The 24,362-nt window shown below is 41.3% G+C and overlaps 1 protein-coding gene across 2 annotated transcripts in view; it reads left to right on the top strand.

Moving 5' to 3' along the window:
• The window catches only part of LOC137623360 (piezo-type mechanosensitive ion channel component 1-like), a 178,092-nt gene that overhangs the window by 60,078 nt on the left and 93,652 nt on the right, over positions 1–24,362 (top strand). For both annotated transcript variants that reach the window (XM_068354192.1, XM_068354191.1), the window contains one exon: positions 4,667–4,814. In XM_068354192.1, the coding sequence (XP_068210293.1) occupies positions 4,667–4,814 (148 nt within the window). The remainder of the gene's footprint in view (positions 1–4,666; positions 4,815–24,362) is intronic.

Below are 24,362 nucleotides of genomic sequence, written 5' to 3'. Positions count from 1 at the left end.
TAGTAAGCATTCATAAGCCAAGTCATATTTCATATACAGATGGCATGGCATATAGTATGATTCACTTAATGTAGCTGATGAAGTTACAGCTAAATTTGGTCAATTGCATCATGTTTCGGATAGCAGTACACATCGCACATCGTTCACTAGCAAGCTCGACCAGTAGCTGATCTCGGGTTAACTCAACAGGGGTAAATATAGATGCAGGCACTATAGTCCATTTCTTTTAGCGAGTCATATTTGCACCGACTCCCAACGGTGCCCTTTTAGCTCGGAAAAGTTTCCTGGTCACTGATTGGTTAGAATTATCTTGTCCAACCAATCAGCGATCAGGAAACTTTTCCGAGCTAAAAGGGCACCGCTGCGAGTCAGTGCAAATATGACTCGCTAAAAGAAATGAACTATAGTGCTTCTACTTCCAAAAAAAGTCCCTTACTAAACAAATGTGCTCCAGCTCTGTACCTAGATGTAAACAAATTGGAAAACCAGTAAGTAATGTCTTGGTTCATCCTTCCGTATAGGAAGATGAAGGCAGCCCCAAATGTGATGAAATATCTCCCTTTCAAACTTTACATAACCTTATTGCTGAAAAATACCTTAATATGCTGCTTAAGGCAAGTTTTGTTGGTGTTTATCCTTACAAGTCTTCAGTGATAGCTACTTCAAAGACTAAACCCCCCAATTCTCCCCTTTTGTTGAGGACATAATTGATAAATTGCTATCTAAAATGCAAAGGCAGGCTGGTAATTCAGGTTCTTATTGGCCTTTAAACATTCTATACCTCTAATACATTTTGACTTGTATAATACTAATCAATTATCTAACCTTGTTCTAGATTAAATTTACTGTTTATGGGTAATGAAGTACAAAGTAGTCTTGAAATATTTTTTTTTTTGCATATTCTATGAAAGGGGAAATGATATTGGATGTTTTCAATAGACCTCTCAGTTGCATATTTTCACATTCCAATTCATATCAGTTCTAGGAAATGCCTTCGTTTCATTAACGGGTCAAAAGTTTACCAGTTAAAGTAGCGGTTTTGGTCTCAACAGGCCCTCAGGTGTACACCAGAATGATGGCCCTCATCTTGAAATCGGTATGTATTTGGGACTAAGAGATCTTTCATGCCTGGACAATGGCCAGTTTTGAGCAATTCATTGGAAAGGATTTAGGTTAAGCAAGTTTGGTTGCATCTGTTATTGTATTGATTGGGGATCCTGGTCAATTTGAAGAAGTCTCCTTATGTCCCAATTCAATGCCAGAAAACTTTAAATCAACCAACCAATCAATCAGAAGATTCTATATTTTGGAATGATAGTAGCAACAATTCCTTTTTGGGGTTTTCCGTCTGAGAAATGGAATCGGCCGTTTCGTCATTTGTTGCAAAGCTTCAAAATGCTGAAGCTTAAATTGGTTCAGCTGTGGAGGAGGCTGCTAGGGACCCTGGCTGCCTTTAAGAAATTAATTTCAATGGTAAATCTAAAGAGAAGGGTTATCCAATTTCATCTCAATCTAAATTTAAACAGAATAGTCGGTCTAGACACTATCTCAATCCTGGGATGAAAAACAAACTTCAGCTGCTGAGTTGGAGTGACGATCGCGAGTGGTTATCTCTAACCGTTTCTTTGTACAGTATATGAAAATGCTCAATTTTTTTTCTGCTGGCAGTTGCTTCACAGTAAGAACAAGATGTAACTCTATATCATTTACATCTGTCAGGGATATGGACCTCACAGGAGTCAGCTCTGCAAATTATTATTATTTTTACTTAGTAAGCTACAACCATAGTTGGAAAAACAGGATGCCATAAGTTCAAGGGCTCAGTTACTGAGAGCTAGCAATATTCGATCTCTTCAGGACCAGAAACCACTAGTGGTAGGGAAGATTGTGGCATTGTTTTCAGATAATATGACAACAATAGTCTACATCTAGAACCATTGGGTACAAGGTCACCCTCCCTGTACTGGATAGAGAAAATTTTGTTAACTTAGAAAAATTTGAGAGGGATGAGCCATCTTAATTAGTTTATTCCTTGAAAATAAGATGTCTTAGCAGATCATCCAACCAGAGAGAGAGTCAGGTTCTTCTAAAAAAAAAAAAAAAAAAAATAGGCTTTACATTCATCAGCACAGTACATCTAAAAATGGTGGGGGTTGCCTGAATGTAGACCTGTCTGCCATGTAACTCTAGATCCCTTATCTTGGAAGGTAACTGCCCTGTTACAAGACAATGCAAATATGGAACGTTTTTCAATTCAACTGTTCTCACGCTTCGGCCAGTGATAAACATGTTCAAGATCTATGCAAACTGCAGGATGACTAATATCTCCATTCTGGCCACAAATGGAACAGTTCACAGATCTATGGCCCCTGTTGCTGGAGTGTCCAAGAAGGATGCTGTATAAAAGACCAGTCATACAATCAGATTCAAAGGGATTTGTAACCCATCCATGGTATAACCCCTTTCACCCCCAAAGGACGTACCGGTACGTTCTTGCAAAACTGTTATTTACATGTTTTTGCATATTTTTGATAACTTTATGAGAAACTTCAGGCACTTTCCAAAAGAATGAGACCAACCTGACCTCTCTATGACATTAAGGCTGTTAGAGCAATTTAAAAAAAATATATAGCAAAATGTGCTCGAAATTTAACCTTACCTTGGGAGTAAAAGGGATAACTAACCACATGGAGATTATCCACAGTATTCACAAAAACAAAGAGTTTTTGTAACACTCTGAAGTTGTCTATCATTAGGTTCTAAAAGACAGTATACTAATAATCTGGATCAATAGAATGTTTATTTTAATTGGTGTAAATCTAGGCATGTATCAATGACTAGAACTGCCTTGGACAATAGTTGAATTTTTATGCTGCTTTTTTTATGAAAAGAAACACTAATTTTTAGCCATTAAAGGATATTGATCCATGCTTAATTCTGAACCCAAGCATCTGGGATTAGATATGTCTGGTTCAGGTATTATGGTTGGCTTTCAGAATTGAAAGGCTTTTAGTAGTCATGTCTATTTTTTTTTGGGGGGGGGGGGATTTGGTTTTACTCGTACATTACAGTATTTAAACGGTTTGACTTTTGAACTTTACTTGAAGATCTCACAGCTAAAACACTTTTTGTATTGGTATCGATATCAGCTAAATACATTAGTGAACTAAAACCTTGTATATTAAGATAGGCGTTGAGGAATATAAGAGTTTATCTCATGCCTTCTTTAGAGTAAAAAAGGAGTTTAAAACCAAGAGTTTTGCTAAACAATTTTCACATTACCTCTTTGGAAATGGATGGAAGAATTTCATCAGAAAATAGATTTCTTTGTCTGGTAAGAGCTTTTCAGTATTATTTGCACAAAACTATGAACATTATAGGTAATGCCCATAATTTGACTTGTGGTATTAAAGTTCCAAAATGTCCTCTCCAAAATTGCAATGTCATTTCTAGTTAAAAGTTAAGAATTGAATGTATATTTGATAATAACCTTGAAAGGTAAGGATCATGATATTAGAAGTGCAGTTACATCTCTTAATTTTTGTAGGAATCTTTCTTTAAAAGGGGTTTTAGAGGTAGCTCAATGGCATATAGTTGGTCTTGCTAAATACCGGTATTATCTTGAAGCCTGGTTTGCTTACCTAGATTGCTGGGTTCTGAGTCCAATAGTAATATTGTTGATATGACCTAATAAATTTTTGGAGTTTATTTAACTTATAAAGTTCTTATTCTTTGGAAATTGTCGTTTTAGTTACATGGTGTTGGAGTTTTGCAAATGGGCAATTAATGGTCCATATTTCGAATATCTTTTAGAGATATAATTTGGAGTCTCATATTTCAAAATGTATTTTGAGATGGTTTATTACCAATAATCTAGACCAAGTGAGTCTATAATTTTTATTATTGTATACTATTTTAATTCTCTGAATGACCTATCTCTTTCCTTCACTGGCATCCAGCCTTCATCAAAGTGTTGGAGTCAGCAATATGAACATCAGGGAAGGTTAAAAGACAAACAGAATTTTAGTAATACAATTTGCTATTTCTTTAGTCATCTCATGTTCATATACATGCTCACCTTTCTCCCCAGTTAGTTTTTTTACTTCAAGAATGAGAAGACATAGGGCCTCTAGTGCATTATAGTTATAGTTATCTGCTAGTATCTATTACTTTACCAGAGGCAAGTGTCTATTAAAAGAAAAGTATTTTTTTCAAGTTGTGGAATGATCTTCCTAATCGGGTGGTTGAATCAGTAGAACTTCAAAAGTTCAAAGTTGGAGCAAATGCTTTTTTGTTGACCAGGCGGACATAGTCTTTTTATAGTTTATTTATGACATATTTGTTTTTGATGTTGTTGATAGTTTATTATATGACATGTCTGTTTTGACGTTGTTTCTTATTTTAGAATGATTTATTGTTAATTTGTTCTCTTCATTTATTTATTTCCTTATTTCCTTTCCTCACTGGGCTATTTTTCCCTGTTGGAGCCCCTGGGCTTATAGCATCTTGCTTTTCCAACTAGGGTTGTAGCTTGGATAGTAATAATAATAATAATAATAATAATAATAATAATAATATATGCCAATAAACTGAGCTTCCAGGGAAGAAGCAATGTAAACATCAAGCGAGTATAATAGATTTTATCAAAATGTTTTTTGTATTTCAGTGCTCACCGACTGGTAAACAAGGTCCGTAATTTTTTGAATGGCCTTCTACACCAGGACTCTCAGGTTTCAGTGGACGTATATGCCTACATGTTTTTCTGTGACTTCTTTAACTTCTTTGTACTCATCTTTGGATTTTCTGCTTTTGGTGTAAGTACACAAGTATCTGTACAATATAGCCTAATTTTAAAAGATGGATAAGTCCCTTGCTTTGCCATTTTTAATAAATGTTATTGATGTGTAAGATTTGTGTTGTCAAAACATTTTCCCATCCCAGAACATGTAATCTGTAACTTGAAATGGAAATATAGTGAATATTTTGCTAAAAATCTCCCCTGAGGTTCATATTGCTTTGTCCCCGAAGCCAACTCCACAGTGATGTTACTCTCAAAAAACTTGTAACTATTCCGTTCTTCCTATCCATTAAGACGACATCTGGTGACTAATGGTAACTCGAAGTAATGCTTATCCATATCTACACTACCAGTCTCTTACTTTGAATAAGCGATGGTTATCCATTACTAACCATAGATTTTCTTTTTTATGCGTGTTCAAGTAACACATCCTCTATCGAAGACTGGTTTTCAAGTTAAAGTAGCCGAGAACTAAAGTACAATATTAGGTATTCACGAGGGACTAATTTTCAACCACTTAACTATTTGATTATTACTTTAATGGAGGTTATTTGGAATAACTCTACAATGAAATGAGTGTTTCCCCTGTGGTTGATTATAATTTCCTGCTCAGACCTTCGATCCTCCATTGGTCAACTAGAAAATCTGACTGATACTACAGAAATAGGCATTCAGTGATTAGTCTCTTGCTAAGCATATAACGATAAGAATCTTTTATGGTTTTGGTAGATTAGGAGAATGTTTCTTATTCTGTTTTTGTTTACTTTAGAAAACTTTTCTCTCTTCAAGCGGTTTATAAAACTTTATTTCTTTACCTGGTTCTGAATACTTAACTCTACTTTGAGGGCAAGCAAAAGAGAATCAAGAGAATAAAAAGTCAATTTGCTTATGTGTAGTAGTTTATGGTGGATGAATTTAGTCAAATCATAAAATTTTACTTAATACATTGCTATTTGTTTTGAACAGTAAAAGTTTAAAATGCAGCAGTGATTTTCTCACAGCCTGGTTCACAGGCAAACTCCAAAGCTTTTAAGCCATAGCAATAATTTAGGTTAACAGAATGAGTGCCTTATTTAATTTGGAAGAATTTTAGGGTATAACCTTCCTCCTCAGGTTACACTAAGAAGGTCAAACATCCTAGCAGTTTGGTGAAAGAAAGAACCAGGTTCTTTCTACCAAATGATATCTTCTTCCATTGTGGCGCGGTGTAAAAACAAAAGCCACATCTTTGAATATAATTTACTGAAATCTTTCTCTCTAAAATCGAACAATAAATAAGTAAGAAAAATGTACCCAAGTATGAATAAGTATGGTTTTGAGTTATGAGCTCTCAAAGATTTGCTATGAATTTTTGTTTTTTCTTTAAAAAATCTAGATAACATGACTATGATAACCTTACTTTATACTTGTATTGTTTATCTCTACATGAAGGCTCCCTAAATGAGGCATTTAAACCCTAAGTTTACTAATACACTTGGTGTAAGGATGTCATGAGTTGCCAGTGGCCTCTCATTGTTGCCAGAGTTTTAGTTAGAATGTTTCAGCTTTGCATTCTATTTCATTTTTCCTCTCTCTTTGGTTCTTTTTTGTTGCTGTTTGCTTACTTTTTGTTCTTTCTTTGACCTTAGGTAACATTGGCCTTGCTATAAAGTTCACGAAGACGTCTTTAAAACACAATGTACATACGAAATGCAAGTAAACAAACAACTTCTATATGTCTTTGGAAACTCTAGCTGTTCTTCTCATAGTTCGTAGTTTGCATTTGTGTACCCTCTTTTGAAATATGTGAAAAAATTGCTATATAAATGCAAAAATAAACACGTAAAGACGATTCTGTCAAATTCAGTCATGCAGACGACACAGTAAAGATGATGTCATCATTTAAAGACCGCTTTATCTTCATTATTGCAAAAATAATTGGCTGAAACTTCTGGAGAGCATGTACAATATGTTTCTACATACATAGAAACAGTAAAAACGATTTTCGATTTCTGAAAGTTATGTAAAAACACCATAGCGAACGGTCCGCTTAACACAACTAAGTCCTCTGCAAATCTTAAGTAGTTGAGATATTTCCCCATTAATATTAATTCCTACATTTTTTTCCAAATTTAAATTCCTTACAACCTTCTTCTAGGGATGCTGTGAATAATTTAGGAGAGATGGGGTCTCCCTGTCAAACTCCATTCTCAATCGGAATTTTCGCACTATCTTATGTAGTTTTAGGTTTGCTCTACTTTCTGTATAGATATCTTTAAGTGTTCTAACATAAAGTTATTCTATTCCTTGTTTTTGAAGGGCTTTCATTACTGCTGATGTTTTGACACACGCACACACACTCATGAAAGTCTAACGGTACAGTTCTGAGGGATGACATGAACCCTCCAGTAAGTTTTAGAATATAGTATTCAATGCCACATTGTCTCTGGGCCAATTCTATGTCATTACCATCTTTATCATCATCATCAATCTTTACAGGATCATTAAAATTCTTTTCCAGGCCGGATCCTCAACAGTCACATCATTATCCTCCAAGAACAGTCTGTTCAAATTCTTTATACAAACAGGGCCATCAATATTCAATCAGCATTTACTAACAGGAGGTAAATGGAAGTCAGTTGCTGATGATCAGGAAAGAAGATTTCAAAGGAGAAATAAAAATAGAAGAAAAACATGAACAACTAACTAAACCTATCATACTTATGATCAAAGTAAATATGATCAATTAATTAATTAATTAAAACCACACCAAGCCGAGATAAACTAATACTTACTGATTATTAATAATGTCACTTACAATCTTATTGTAAATAAATCCAACATTCAAAATAATACTTCTCAGAATAAGTCAGAATAAAAAAAGCAATTGCTCAAGACTTGCTGCTGTCTTCAACTATATAAATAAAAAAGTAAACCAACAAAAATTCAATTATACCCACTATTTCACTGACTACAAGCAATCATTGCGTTAACTACCCTTATCTCTCACTTGCTCTCTCTGAAGGATATGGTTAATCAACAATAACAATGGATCCTTCACACCGGAAGTATTTTTAGGGGTTTGGAGTTTGTGGCAACAACCAAAATGTAGGCATTTTTGCAGTCTCAAGACATGAGAAATGCTTGGTTGAATAGAATTGGTACTCTTTTCACCAGTTTGTTGTGATTTGACAGGTGGTAAACTAGTTCATATCAAGAAAAGTTGGGATTATTCTGTATCAAGGAACAGGATGATCCTGTGTGTCCCTAATTGGCTGCAAAGAGAGTGGGCAGTCTACTAATATGCTTATCAAAGTCAATGGAATGTTCCCTTTGATTGGTGCACATCTAGAAATGGCTTAGTAACTAGGACTAATTTGGTTAATATTGTAAAATTTTACGTTCTCTTTTTACGAAAAGAATATCCACAAAAGAGGATCTTACCTCCTTTGCCAGTATTCAGAGCTAACATGCTTTTAAGAGCACAGTATTTGCTTTGGCAGTACATATACTAATTTGAAAAGAACAGTATTTGCTTTGGCAGTATATATACTAATTTGACAAAACGGATTTTGAAGCAAAGCGAAAAATCTATTTTTGGGTGAGATGGCCATGTCATCCTGATGGAAGCTTCCTATAGACAGCTTTCTAAGGGATATTTGGCTACAGTGATACTCCCAGAGAATTGACTATAGGTCTCCAGAATTCTAACTCCTGGCGCGAGTATCCTTAAAATTATCCTTAAGGATATCGCATAATATCAGGGGACGTATATCTTGATACGACACATGGCAATCTTCACCCCGAATAGAGTTTTCGCTCTGAGGGGCAAGAGTGGCGAAATCAAAGGGGAGCCGTTATCAAGGTTACCCTTCTTCCCCTACTATTACAGGACCCAAAATGGTGGATCATTCCTTGTAGCATGGTGCTACAGATATAGTAGTTTTGGGAGGGGATTATTACATAATCCTTTTCTTAGAAAAGGAGGGTGGGTCCATCAGGACGATATGGCCATCTCACTCAAAAATGGATGTTTCGATTTGCTTCGAAATCCATTTTTTGGGCTCAAGCCATGTCGTCCTGATGGAAGCTTACCAGAGAATTATGTGAAAGTACTGTATCTGTGGGTTTGTATAAGTGCCTCAACCTTGGGTCAGCTTCTATATGGTCATCCAGACTGCTGAAATATATGACGATAACGTTATACGTCATTACCACTAAGCATGGAACAATGTTAGGGCTTCCTGCCCCCCTGGAGGGAAATGTCGTACTTCACGATAGAAGCACAAGGTTTGTATTCATATAGGAACAAATATAAATATCATTCAGATCTTTTTGTTCATATGATTGAGTACCTTAAGTATGAACTTTACTTCGGAAAATAAGTAAAAGGACTCCGGCTAAGTTTATTTAGCTACATGTGGGGCGAAATAAGACGCAATTACACTTTCACCATTTTTTAAATCGATAATCAAATGGAACAGAAGGTGTAATAGAATTTGTAATAGAATTATACATTCAACATATACAGGTAAAAATGTTTTCTACCTGAAAGGGAAGAAAAGATTAGTGGCCACTCAGAATCAGTTGAAAAATTTTTAAGATAATTTTACAGTAATTGTTGGATAACTATCAACACTGTGTACAAGTGTAAACATGGCACTAGTGTCATTGGTATAATTCTACACCTGAAAAGAACAGTCCTAGTGTCACCAAGGTGACTCTCAATAAAAGGGTATTGCACTGGAAGGTGTCAACACCTTTTCACCCGAATTGAAAAGTCTCAATCAATTCACTGTTCATCGCAGCACTAGATGACAGGTTTCACCACACTACCTGCCGCCACCACATAATGTTTCAACGCGTGCACTTGCTTCGCATAATGTTTATAAAACACCCTGGAGGATTTCCAACCAGTGTATGAGTGAAGACACTCAAAGTCCATATACTGTACTGAAAAAAGTTCAGTGAGGAAACAATTTTTCTCGGGTCATGACCTGCGGGTGTACTATCAGGATCCGCTCTGCGAACGAAGTAGGTGAGTTTCGCCCTCAGTTGTTTTAGGGATAAGTTTGATCCTGAGGTTTCGCCTTTGAAGAGCTGTCCTCCCTCGAAGTCTGAAGTTCTACGAAGATAGACCTTTAGACACTCTACTGGACATAGAGAGACATCTTCCTTCAGAGGGCAGATTCTCCAAGGACCCCACCTATTGGTGGGTAGCTCGTTTTTGGCGAGAAAAGTAGGATCAGGAAAGAGATTCAGTTCTCCCACTTCTGTGAACTGAATATGGCCCTCTTCTCTAGATAGGGCTACTATTTCACTAACTCTAGCCCCTGAGGCTATAGCAAACAGGAATATCACTTTTTGTGTTAGATCCTTGAGGGAACAATCTTCATTGTTCAAGGTTGAAGCATAGTGTAAGACTTTAGCCACAGACCATGAAATGGGCTTCGGAGGGGCTGCTGGTCTAAGTCTAGCGCATGCCTTCGGAATCTTGTTGAAGATTTTGTTCACCAGGTCCACCTGGAAGGCATATAGAAGAGGTCAAGTGAAAGCTGACTTACACGTAGTTATCGTGGTGGCAGCCAAGCCTTGCTCGTGAAGGTGGATGAAGAAGGGCAGGCAGAAGTCTATTGAGATTTCTTTTGGTGTTTTTGCTTTAACAAAAGCAGCCCACTTTTTCCAAGACAATTCGTATTGTCTTCTGGTTGACTTTGACTTGTATTCTTCTAGGAAGTCTATACTGCCTTTCGAGATCCCAAATCTTTTCTTGACTGCTAAGGTGAGAAAATCATGAGATGAAGGTTTTGGGTTCTCTGTGATAAAGCGAAGACAGTCGACTTCTGAACCAATTGGGATAGAGCTGGGTTCGGTAGAGGGACCAGCCTCAGTTTCGGTTCCATCATCAGAGGGAACCAATTGCTCTTGGGCCACTTGGGGACCACTACTTCTGCAGTTCCCTTGAAGGATTGCAGTTTGTTGAGGACTTTCAGCAGGAGATTCGTTGGAGGGAACAGGTAGATCCGGGTCCATCTGTTCCAATCGATGGACATGGCGTCCGTCGCTTCTGCCAGAGGGTCCTCGTATGGGGCTACATATCGAGGTAGTTTCTTGTTGTTGCTCATCGCGAAGAGGTCGATCTGCAGAGTCTGCGTCTAGGGACCATTCTGAATCTATAGGCTTTAGCCTGGATAGAGCGTCCGCCGTCACATTGCGGAACCCTTGGAGGTGAACTGCCGATAAGGGCCATCTCTTCTTTTTCGCTAAACGAAAGATGGCTAACATCACATGGTTGATGTGGGGAGATCTCGAGCCTTGTCGGTTCAGACATCTCACTATCACTTCGCTGTCCAAGACCAGCCTGATGTGGGCTGATCTGTGAGGGGATAGTTTCTAAAGCGTCAAGAGGACTGCTATGGCCTCCAGAATATTGATGTGAAAGGTCTTGAACAGGGATGACCAGGTTCCTTGGGCTTTCCTGTGATGGGAGTGACCGCCCCATCCTTCCGTCGAGGCATCCGTGTGGATCGTCACCGGTGGGGAGGTGGTTGTAAGGGAACGGTCCTCGATAGGCTCTTGACCTTCGACCACGGCTTGAGAAGTGATCGTAGTAAGGTCGGTACCGGTCTTTGTAGGTCTCTTCGAGCGTTTGATGCGTATCCTCTCCAGACTCCTGACGCATCTTTCAGCTGTGCTGTTAGCACTGGGTCTGTTACTGCTGCAAACTGGAGAGAGCCCAGTACTCTTTCCTGTGGGCAACTTGAGATCCTGTCAGATTTCAGTAGTCTCTTGACAGATCCCACGATCTCTCTCCTCTTCTTTGGTGGAATGGAGAGGCGGTGTGACTTCAAGTTCCAATGGATTCCCAGCCATTGAAACTCCTGAACTGGAGAGAGGCGAGACTCCTTGAAGTTGATCTTGAATCCCAGATGTTCCAGGAACTGGATCACTTTCTTGGATGCTTGCAGACAAGCAGTCTTGGATGCTGCCCACACCAGCCATTCGTCCAGGTACGCTGCTACCTGAACGCCTTCTAGGCGTAGTTGTTGTATGACTGCGTCCGTAAGTTTCGTGAAGATCCTTGGGGCTATGTTTAGTCCGAAGGGCATGGTTCTGAAGACATAATTTGTCTTCTGTAGCTTGAATCCTAGGTTGGAGGAGAGGGGGCGGCTGACTGGAAGGTGCCAGTAAGCATCTGCCAGGTCTATTGAGACTGTGTACGCCCCTTTCGGTAACAGGGTCCTGATGTGTTGAAGGGTTAACATCCTGAACTTGTTGTTCTCGATGAATTTGTTGAGTGGCGACAAGTCCAGAATGACTCTGAGTTTGTCCGAGTCCTTCTTGGGAACACAAAACAGCCTTCCCTGGAATTTGATAGACTTTGCTTTCCTTATAACCTTTTTGCTCAAGAGTTCTAAGGTATATTCTTCCAGTAAGGGGATGGAGTGTTGGAAGAAATTTGGAAATGAAGGTGGAGATCTGTTCCATTTCCATCCTAGTCCATTGTTGATCAGGCTGTGGGCCCAGGGATCGAAGGTCCAACGATCCCGAAAGTGTTGGGAGTCTCCCTCCTACCTATAGCATCTCATTGCTTAGGCGGTCCGGCGGGTTTGCCACCCTGACCACGTCCTCCCCTGCCTCATGAGGGGTGTCTTGAGCCCCGCCGAGAACCTCTTCCTTTCGGACGAAAGGTAGTAGTGTGCCTTTCAAACCCTGGGTTGAAAGCTGGTGACTGGGCAACCAGCTGTTGAGGCACCACTTGGAAGGTGGTCTGTGGCTGAGCGACCACTTAAGGCATTGCGGTCATGGTGACCGTGGGATGCTACTGAGTAGGCCGAGAAGGTAGTCTTGGCTTCTTTGTCTTCCGTTTGGGTTGGGGACCAGTATCCGGGGAAGACTTCCTCTTTGAGGAGATGCCCTACTTTTGGAGAAGGTTCCTATTCTCCGTGGCGGCTTTCTCAACTACATCTTGGACCACTTCTTTTGGGAAGAGGTCCTTACCCCAGATACTGGAATAAATCAGCTTCCTTGGTTCGTGTTTCACCGTCGCAGCAGCAAACACGAACTCCCTACAGGCTCTCCTGGCCTTCATGAAGGCGTACAGGTCCTTTACGAGGGTGGCCATGTGCATCTTGGCCAGGACCGTAAGCATATCTGGGGTGCTGTTGTGGCCTGCACACATCTCTATGCAGTTCTGTAGGGTCAGAGAAGCGGCTAGCCTCTCTTTTGTCTCTTACTCCCTTCGCAAGAGAAAGTCTGATAGCTTCGGGAGGTTCTCGCTGAACTGCTGTCCTGCAATATCTGCATCAAGTTTTCCTACTGAGGTTAGGTAGACCTCCTTCCATTCCTTCTCATCCGTGGGCAGGGCCAGAGACAGAGGCCTACACTCCTCTAGTGTAGGGCATGGTTTGCCTGCCTCAACTGCCTTGGCAACGGTCTGTAAAGCCTTCGACGTAAAGAGGAAGGCTCTTGAAGAAGGAGCAAGAAAGGTGGGGTGTTTCTTGCTCAGTGCAGAAACTCGCGATTTGGTATAGCCCGCCTCTCTCAGGCTACTTGTTAAGAGAGCCTGTGCCTTATTGTGGTCGAATACCATGACCTCCTTTGGTTTCGTCTCCTCTTTCGACGCTGGTTCATGCTTCAGCCAGATGAAACACTCCGGGTAAGCATTAAAGTTCAGCCAGAACTGAATGTCGTCCAGGTGGATGGCTCCCAACTTCTCTGAGATGTAGAGCTTGCCGTTGGTAATAGGCATGAACTCGGCATACCTCCAGGGATTGGTCTCGGAGCAGGTCGCTTGTAAAACCCTCGGGAGGCGGCGGTCCAAGTCGCTTCGTGGAGCTCTCTCATTATCTTTGCTTCCCTTTCTACGCTCTCCTTGCGTAGATTCTCCATTAGGGCAGTAATGCCTGACCCATTGCGTCCAATGGAGGGGTAGGAGCCGAAGACATAAACGGTGTCGGCTCTGCTGCCGGCACAGGCAGAAGGGGCTCCTCCGCTTCTGTTGAGTCGTTGTCTTCATCTCCTCCTTGTGGTAGAGTAGACTCTTCCTCAGGATCGTCCCGAAGGAGATCCTTCTCTGTGTCCGTGGACACTTCAGACATCCTTTCCTCCTGGTGGATGTCTATGCCTTGCAATGCCTCAGTTACATTAGCCTCGACTGCGATCTGGACGCAGGGAGGCCCAGGTCGTGCCTGGGGTACGACAGCATCAGTTGTGGCTTTCGGGAACAGCAAGCTTCGCATCCTGTCATTGGGAGAGTTCTTTTGGAACCCTCGTACCCATTTGCGAAGCTTCTCACATGCTGCATCCCTCGACTCCGCTGACTTGGGGTCGCCGAAACGCTCGGCCACCAAGGCCGAGCAGACTTTGCAGTTCTTGGGGTCCCAATACCTCAAGGTTTCGGTAGTAACAACGCAGGAGGCATGAGACCTGCACATAGTGTGACCACAAAAGTTCGTACTTTTGTGGTTACAGTACATCACCTCACAGTTCACTTTCTGCCCCTCCTGTAAAGAAGGAAATTGAAATGAGTATGCGGTAATTTATCAGATTTGATAAATAAAATGTCATGCATTAAATGTTTTGATATCTTAACCATTATAGCTTAGGATAGTAAGCTAGAAAGGAAATAGGAAAGACACATACTTGTGTCTCCAGTCCAGCCAATTGCTGTGACCTCCCCCAATATTAATATTAGAATTTCCTTATTAAAGGAAAATCAAAGGAGAAGTGTTCTAACCTCTAGAGTTAGAATTATTGTATACTAGCACTGACCCTTTCATAAAAGTATTAATCTTGTGGGGTAAATTATGATCTGATGACTGTCATCAATGTATTGAAGGAATACTTCACTTCAATATAAGATTGGTCTCAACAATAGCCTGTGAAAGGATACACAGGGTATGTTGGAAAATATAAACTACTGTATAATATATACTATAGTTTTCTGCCTGCAGTATGTACTATACTGCAGAAATACTGGCTACTGTATAAGCATATACTGTAGTTCAGCCGGCATGTTGCCGGCTAGGCTAGTACCTGGCGGTACCGGTCTAGCCGGCATGCTGCTGGCTAGGTTAGTACCTGACGACACTAGCCGAGAGAGAGAGAGAGAGAGAGAGAGAAAGCATGGAGCGAAGGGCTACCTTATTAATGTAGTTTAGTACAATAAATAAGGGTGTAGGTATTATTATTCCTACTGCCTTCCTCCAGAATGAGGGTTCAAATGGAAGGGGGGAATGAATCATTCTAGCTTACATCCAGCCACAAGATCTGCTGCCGGCTACTGCTGGTTTCAGGGATGTGGATGGCAGTCCAAGGGAGGACTGAAGAACACTCAAAGACAAAGGGTCTCCCACCAGCAACCGTCATGGCTGGCACAACCTTTCCCGGAGCCTTGTCCGTAGGGGAAGGTCACAGCGGCTATCAAGCCACCTATGTAGGAGCCCGGCCGGCACCACATTCTATCCGGCAAGCGGGGAGATTGTAGGACACCGACCAAAGACATGCGATGGCTAGGCTATAGCTAAAGGACAGAGAGGGGCAGGGAAAGGGTCTTGTATGTTGTGTCGGGAGAAGGCTGCAGGATTGCCGGCCATTTCCAGACACAATCAGAAACCTCGTTTCAATATCGGCGCCGTCCTGGGCGGCAGAAGAATATCGATTCTTTAGCCCAGGGCCTTGCCGAAACAAGACTTGTCTTCTAGACCGCAAGGGAGAAGGTGGCGGCATCGTACTACCACTTCGGATGCGGGATAGGGAAGCTAGGCTTCCTATGTCTACAACTGTAAGCCGGCAGGGGAGTGACTACTCACCCGGCAGCCAAGTTGTCTGAATCAAGACTGAATACTCTGAGTTATTGTCGTAAAACCAAACCGGGAAACTCGCCGGCAAGGGGGGAAGACAGAAAAACACTAGCCTAGTCAAGCTGGAGTGTACTACTCTATGGCAAGACCAAGATAGAGTTGTCGCCTAATGGCGGCACTCAGAGGGAAGGAAGGGTTTACCCTTAAATCTCCAAGAGACGAGTATCGAATTATATAATTAATTCTAGGAGATATACTATCTCCTGTTGAATTGATAAAACGATACGCGAGGGTAAACGGGGATAATGTATGAAATTATATTAAAACGCGTAGGCTAGGTTAGCCTAGCACAGGGCGAGATCTCGGCTACTTATATCACCGAGAGACTTAACGTATACGATAGATACATTTAAGGAAGAGGAAAAATACGTGCATGATCTTATCTTCACTAGTATAATTTTTGCCTAAATAGCTATTATTCATTAAAGCTAAATACTGGGAATGTCGTTCTGCTGATTAAATAAAGCATGCATGACGAACGACAGCGTCCAAAATGGCACCTCCGGTTACCGGCTATGCTCCAATAAACACATTAAATCTATGCTAATTTCACTGTGAGAAAGGAGCTAAAAATTATACACAGGAAAGATTAAATACTTAACTTTCCAGAGGCAGAAGATGCTGGAGAATGCATGATTAGTTCCTCAAAATAGCGGTCTAAAACACTAGATAAGCAGGGAGATACACCGTGTGAAAGTGCTACTGAATAAGGAATGAGCCACCATTTTGGGCCCTGTATTAGTAGGGGAGGAAGGGTAACCTTGATAACGGCTCCCCTTCGATTTTGCCACTCTTCCCCCTCACAGCGAAAACTCTATTCGGGGTGAAGACTGCCATGTGTCTTATCAAGATATACGTCCCCTGATATTATGCGATATCCTTAAGGAAAATTTTAAGGATACTCACGCCAGGAGTTAGAATTCTGGAGACCTATGGTCAATTCTCTGTGAGTATCACTGTAGCCAAATATCCCTTAGAAAGCTGTCTATAGGAAGCTTCCATCAGGACAACATGGCTTGAGCCCAAAAATTACCTTTTGGCTGAAATCTTTTCCTTGTAGCTTCCCATTTCAACTATTATACATTATTTTTTTAATGCCATGTTTCATAATGTATTCAGAAATGTAGGGTTAAGATTTATCTGTTGCTGGTGTTATTGCAGATGTATTTAGGTCTTTTATTTTTAAAAACCTCTAGTATTTAGAATTTTTTTAATAGATATTGTAAAAAAAAAAAAAGTTTGTATTGGGAACCTTTGGTAACCTAATCTTGTTCGTAGACTGGACTTGCTAGCAAAAAGTACCATGAGAATAATAACGATAAAAATAATAACGGTTCAAAAGGCATAAGGCCAGGGACTTAACCAAGAACCTAAGTGACAGAGTACTTAACGGGCAGACTAAGATGAATTCCCCAAGACAAGAGAACAAACAATGGCCGCCGTGGACGGGCCAGACGGGAATGATAAAACAGACTATACTGGATATAAAACAAAAGCCTGGTACTATAAAAAGCTGTCAAAACAAACTATGGTACTTAACATTGGAATGGGTGAAGATGGAGCTTTGGTCATGACGAAATAAATCCACGAGTGTGAAAATAGCCGAGGGCACCACAAAATACACACAATTGTAGCAGTCCAAAAAGAAGGATGTTGTTCAGATGGCGCTCGCGTTGGGCGTGGGTGGCGTGGCTCTGGTAGGTTGGCTGGGGCCTCTGTATCGGCCCATCCCTTTGACGAAGGAATTAACTAAATGGAAGACAGCCTGTGAATAGTGGATTACACGCGCCTTTGCTTTATACACGACACCCACAAGGTGCTCGCGCAAGGGTAGTAACCTCTGCATTCCATGCTTTTATCTTTCTCTGGTATAATTGGAAGATTTTATCAGAAAAGTGTATTAGAAGGACCCCTTTTCACCAGGCGCCACAGGTCTCTCCCCAGAAATAGATTTTTCCTTCGTCAAAATCCCTTTATTTTGGTATTCTCATCAGTTAAATGCATAAGTGAACTGCTAGCTTTTTCTTTTAAATTAGGTATTGGAGAATGTAACAGGACTTGCTGCTTTTTCCAATTTCAGAGCTAAGAATTATTATAAGACAAGAAGTTTACCACAAAATTTTAAGATTCCATCTTTTGAAAAAGAACTTATGGCTGCATAAGAAAATAGATTTCTTGGCCAGGTGAGGGCTGTTAAGTATTATTTTGCCAAAACTTCATACATTAGCTTGTTAAATCATACTTTGGCCAGATGCTCTATCTTTTCTGGTTAAAAGATTGGTAATAGAGTCTCACAAGGAATTGCATACAGGTCAAAGAAAAGACTGGAATGTTAAAATGTGTGACATTGGGTGCAGCTACATCACTGAAATTTGGCAAAAATATTTCTTTTGAGAGTTCAGTTGTAGCTCAGGACGTATCAGTTGGTAATTAGTAAATTTTCTCTTCAAGAATCCTTGTTCTCTTATCAAGATTACTGGGCTTTAGGTGCCTTAGTAGCTTCTGGGGATGTGGTTTAATAAAAGTTAGTTTTATTAATAAAGAAATTTGAAAGAAATTCAAATACTCTCGAAGGAATTTAAAAAAAAAATCTGGAGCATAATGTTATAACCTTTGTTGTAATGGGTTGGACATAAAATTTCCTATCTCTTTCCTTCATGACTCACACCTATCAGAATGTGTGAGTCAGCAATATGAACATCAGGGGAGATTTATAGAATTAATGGAATATTAATAATAAAATTTGTTATTACTATATTCACCTGATATTCATATTACATGCCCACCCTCCTTCCCACTGATTAAATAGTTCAAGAGGATGAAATATTAGTTGCAACTTCAAGATTAATTAGTGTAGGTACTGACAAGCCTTACCTCAAGTTGTCATTAGTCACTAGTTGTCACCTTAGTGGAAGGGTATGGCCTCTTGAAGAGAAGAATTGGAAATATTTAGTTTTACTGGGTACTGTCATCACTAAGTTAGATTTGGAGACAAAAATTTTAACATCTGTTGAGTATAGAAATAAATTAAAATTCCATTATTTCACATACAATACAGTTTTATGTCGCTATCATACAGTAAAAATTCAGATCTTTTGTATAATTGTTTGCTATAGTTATTCAGTTTACAATAAGAACACTTTCGTGCCTGACTTTCCTCTGATATTTCTTAGTGTAATTTCAATTTGTTTCGGTTGTTTATGTAATTATCAAAACAGTTTACATTGCCCTTATATATTTTTCATTTTCAATGAACATAAGAAAAAGTGTTATGCTACAACCCTACAGTCTTTCAGATGCCTTTGAAAAATCAATTACTTTATTACAGTAGTAGTGGTAATAGTAGTATCAGATTAAGCTGACCTCATTCTAACATATGCCTTCTCTTCTAGAGTGGCCTATAGATAGGTACTTTGCAGGAGGCACAAGCTTGAGATCCAGAATTTTTTTTTTTATCTATTCATAGTTATTTTAATATTTCTTTTTGTCTCATACCTCATTTATGCCCCATTTTTGGGCTCAAGCCATGTCATCCTGATGGAAGGTTCCTAATAGTAGCTTCCAAGGGATATTTGAACTACAGTGATATTCCCAGAGAATTTACCTTTAGGTCTCCAGAATTCTAACTCCTGGCGCGAATATCCTTAACATTCTCTTAAGGATATCGCATAAATCAGGGGACGTAGCCTATATCTTGATACGACACATAGCGATCTTCACCCCAAATAGCGTTTTCGCTTCGAGGGGGAAGAGTGGCAATTTTGGAAGGGGAGCCGTTATTAAGGTTACCCTATTCCCATACTACTATTGAGTATCAAGATGGCGGTCATTCCTAATCTTGTAGCGAATTTGCACAGTGGTGTTCCCTATTGATCTAACTTTTTCGATCAATTCTGCGAGTATTATTATGCAATCTCCAGCTTCTTTCACCTCTGGAAAGTTGAGTATTGATTCTTTACAATGTGTATATTTTTAGCTCCTGTTTCACAGTGAAATTAGAGTAATTTATTGTGCTTAGGAGCTAGGCTTGTTACCAGAGTCGCCATGGGCGCTGTCGTTCGTTAGGCATGTGTTATTTAGTTAGTAGAACGACATTGCCGGTTGAAATAGCATTAATTAATTGATTATGAAAGCTATTTAGGCAAAATTATACTTGTAAAGATATTTATGGTATGCTTAATTTTTCCTCTTTCTATGTCGATCGTAAACTTTAGAGTTTCGGTGATTTAGGTAACCGAGATCTCGTCTTGCCTAGGTAACCTAACCTAGGCGATGTAGTATACTTTCAGACATTTCCCCGTTTACCCTCGTGTATCGTTTTATCAATTCAGGCGGAGATATATATCTCCTAGAATTATTATTAACCGATACTCGTCTCCAGTGGAGATTTAAGTGTAATCTCTCCTTCCCTCTGAGTGTAGCCTTAGTCTACAACACTAGTTAGTCTTGCCTTCGAGTAGACACTCAGGCTTGATTGGACTAGTGTTTTCTGTCTCTTGCCTTCGAGTAGACGCTCAGGCTTGACTGGATTAGTGTTTTCTGTCTCTTCCCTTGGCTGGCAGATAGCAGGCTTTGGGTTTCGGTCAGAACCTCAGAGTATATGGTCTTTGCCGGCGGCCGGCAGGGTGAATAGTCATTCCCCTGCCGGACTAGGCTGCGAGTATATGGTCTTTGCCAGAAGCCGGCCGGCAGGGTGAATGGTCATTCCCCTGCTGGACTAGGCTGCCGGCATAGGAGGCTAGACCTCCCTAGGCCACACTTGAAGTGGTTGTATGATGCTGCCACCTTCTCCCTGCGGTCTAGAAGACTAGTCCTGTGCTCACAGACCCTAGGCTGAAGAATAGACATTCTTCTGCTGCCTAGGATGGTGCCGGCACTGGAACTCTGTTTCTCCCTTGTTGAGAGGAGGCAGCACTGCCGCCGTCCCCATAACTATATTGACAGACCCTAGATTGGAGAATAGATATTCTCCTGTCACCTAGGATGGCGCCGATACTGAAACAGAGTTTCTTAGGGGTGTGGTAGGACCGGCAACCCTGCCGGCTCCTTCCACACCTCATACAGGACCCTTTTCCCTCTCCCTCTGTCCTTTAGTGATAGCCTAGCCATCACAACTCTTTGAGCCGTCGTCCTGCAATCTCACCGATTGCCGTCTGGTTGCGGGGCCAGCTGAGCTCCTACATAACAGCGGTTTTCTGACTGCCGGCGGCCATGCTGGCTGCCGGCGGCCATGATGGCTGCCCGCTGCCGGCGGCCATGATGGCTGCCCGCTGCCGGCGGCCATGATGGCTGCCCGCTGCCGGCGGCCATGATGGCTGCCCGCTGCCGGCGGCCATGATGGCTGCCCGCTGCCGGCGGCCATGATGGCTGCCCGCTGCCGGCGGCCATGATGACTACCGGTAGCCGGCAACTATGGCGGCTGCCGACAGCCATGATGGCTGTTGGAGAGAAGTCTCTTCTGTCACCAAGGTTCTTCAGTCCTCCCTTGGACTGCCGGCCACAAGTCCTGTTGCCGGGGTACAAGCCCAGCCGGTGCTGACAGGTATTGACTCAGCCGGCGGCGTGCCGACTGTACCAGTGCTGCCGGGTACTAGCCTACCGGCCATGTGCCGGCCGTACTTTGCCGGCGATGGTACTTGTGGTTGGATGGAAGCCTGAATGATGCATTCTCCCTTTCCATTTGAACCTTCTTTCTGGTGAAGGCAGTAAATTATATATTTACATCCTTATTCAGTGTATACATCCACAGTAATAAGGCAGTCCTTCACGCCATGCTTTCTCTCTCTCTCTCTTTTAGCTAGCATGCTGGCCGGACTGTGCCGGCAGGGACTAGCTATGTCAGCTATATGCCGGCTGGATTACAGTATATGTTTATACAGTAGTCATTATATTTGCAGTATATTATATACTGCAGATAAAAAACTATTGTATATATTATACTAGTAGTTATTTTCCAACATATCTTAGGTATCCTTGCCCAGGTGTTTGCTGAGACCAATCCTATTTTGAAAGAATAGAATTTCTTCAATACTCTGATTAGAAATTAGTTTACATTTTACCTTACAATATTAAATAATTTAAAAGGGCTGACGGTAGTACACTTTCTATCCTTGAAGGTTAGAACCCTTATCTTTGAGCTTCCCTGATCAGGAAATTCTATGGTTTTAATATTGGAAGGGAAGGCCACAGCAAATGGGCTGGGTAGGATACACAAATATGTGTCTTTCTATTTCCTAGTCTAGTCGGTGTCATGCCGGCTGGACTGTGCCGCCAGATGCTAGCCATACCGGCAGCACACTGGCTGAACTACAGTATATAATTATACAGTAGCCAGTATTTTGCAATATAGTATATACTGCAAACAGAACACTATAGTATGATTATACAGTAGTTAATTTCCCGAACCTATATTGAAAGAATAGAATTCCTTCAATACTCTGATTAGAAATCAGTTATCCTCACTCCACAGTATTAAATAATTAGAAGGGGCATTGGCAATGTACACTTTTTCTATCCCTAGGGGTTAGAACTCTTTCGTTCGAGTTGCCTTGATAAAGGAAACTCTTTATATTTAATACGGGGGAGGTTACAGCAATTGCTTGCAAGGGATACACAAGTATGTGTCTCCCACTATTCCTTTCTAGCTTACTATCCTAAGCTATAATAATTAAAAGATGACTATTACATATTGCTTATCAGGTGAGATAATCAATTGTATACTCATTTTGCTTTCCTTTCTTTACAGGAGGAACCCCAGATGAAATGTGTTGCAGTCTTCTGCAATATTAAGAGTAAGTACTTTTATGGTCATAATGCATGCAGGTTTCATGCCCCCTGCAATATTATTTCTGAATCCCTGCAATATTGGGACCCCCAATTTTGCAATATCTGTCGGACATTAGTGTCCGAAGGTTTTGATAATCCCAAGTCAATGGAGTCTATGGATGAGGCATGTAAGAAACTACGCACATGGGTAAGAGGGTTCCAGAAGATCTCTCCGGGACCATACTTACCTAACGATAGGATGCGTAGCTTATTCCCGAAAGCAAGTAGTGAAATAGTGGTGCCCCAGGCACAATTCGCACCTCCCTGCGTCCAGATAGCCATCGGGATGGAGGGCAGGAAGGAACCCCAGGAAGAAGTTGACAATGTCTTGTCGGAATTGCTTCCGTCTGTGCCGGCTCTGTAGCCGTTAACCTCGACGTCTTCACCTTCTACCCCTCTATTAGACAAAATGGACCAGTTACTGGCCCATATTACGGGTCTAATGGAAAATTTTTGCAAACAATGCGAAACGGAGGAAGCGAAACCCAAGATAGAGCTCCGTGAAGCTCCACTTGTCGCCTCCCAAGGGTCATACAAGCGACCCAGAGACCAAGACCTCCCGACATGCTCCAAAACCAATCCCTGGAGGTACGTGGAGCTTATGCCGATTTTAGACGGCAAACTCTACATCTCAGAGAAGATGGGAGCTATCCCTTTGGACGAAATCCAGTTTTGGCCAAGTTTTAACGCTTTCCCCAATTGCTTCATTCGACTGAAGCATGAACCAATGTCAGGAAAAGAAACGGAACCGAAGGAAGTCATGGTTCTCGACCATGATAAGGCACAGGCTATCTTGTCAAGTAGCCTGAGAAAGGCGGGTTACTCAGTGTCGAAAGTGTTCGCACTAAGTAAGAGACACCCTACCTTTCTTGCTCCTGCTTCAATAGCATTCCCCTTCACGTAGAAGGCATTTAAGTCTGTTGCCAAGGCAGTGGAGGGAGGCAAACCATGTCCTGCACTTGAGGAGTGCAACCCTCTGTCACTAGCCTTACCCAGCATGGGAAGGATTGGAAGGAAGTCCACTTAACCTTTTCAGTAGGGAAACTAGACGCGGACATCGCTGGACGACAGTTTAGTGAGAAACTTCCTAAACTTTCCGAGTTTCTTTTGTGCAAGGAACAAGAGACAAAGGAGAGACTTGCAGCCTCCTTATCCCTACAAAACTGCATAGAGATGTGTTCAGCCCATCAAATTACCCCAGACATGCTCATGGTTTTGGCCAAAATGCATATGGCCATCTTAGTAAAAGACCTATATGGCTTTATGAAGGCTAAGAGAGCCTGTAGGGAGTTCGTGTTCGCTGCTGCAACAGTGAAACATGAACCCAGGAAGCTGATATCTTCCAACATCTGGGGTAAAGACCTCTTTCCAAACGAGGTAGTCAAAGAGGTGATTGCGAATGCCACCACGGAGAATACGAGCCTTCTCCAGAAGTGGGGCATCTCTTCAAAGAGGAAGTCTTCCACAGATGTGGGTCCCTAACCTAAAAGAAAGACGAAAAAGTCTAGACTTTTTCCTCGGTCTGTTCAACAACATCCCACAGTTTCTATGACCGCAGTGCCCCAGGCAAGCAGTCGAGGAGGTAAACCTTCTGATCAGTAAAAGCAAAGAGACACTTCTGGTAGGAGGGAGGTTCCAACAGGATCGTTAGACCTTCGATCCTTGGGGCCAAAGCCTAATCAAGATTGGACTAGGATGGAAAATAGATATACCTCCACTATCATTTCCTCAACTCTTCCTACACTCCAACCCCGTTCTAGAAGAGTATACCCTATAGCTCTAGAGCATGCAGGTGATAAAGAAAGTAAAGTCCATCGAATTCCAGGGAAGGCTGTTTTGTGTTCACAAGAAGGTCTCAAGAAAACTCAAGAGTCATTCTGGATTTGTTGCCACTC

The sequence above is a fragment of the Palaemon carinicauda genome, chromosome 30 (assembly GCF_036898095.1).
Source record: "Palaemon carinicauda isolate YSFRI2023 chromosome 30, ASM3689809v2, whole genome shotgun sequence".
Lineage (NCBI taxonomy): Eukaryota > Metazoa > Arthropoda > Malacostraca > Decapoda > Palaemonidae > Palaemon > Palaemon carinicauda.
Note: the sequence above shows the minus strand (reverse complement) of the source record. Positions and strands in the feature narration are given on the sequence as shown.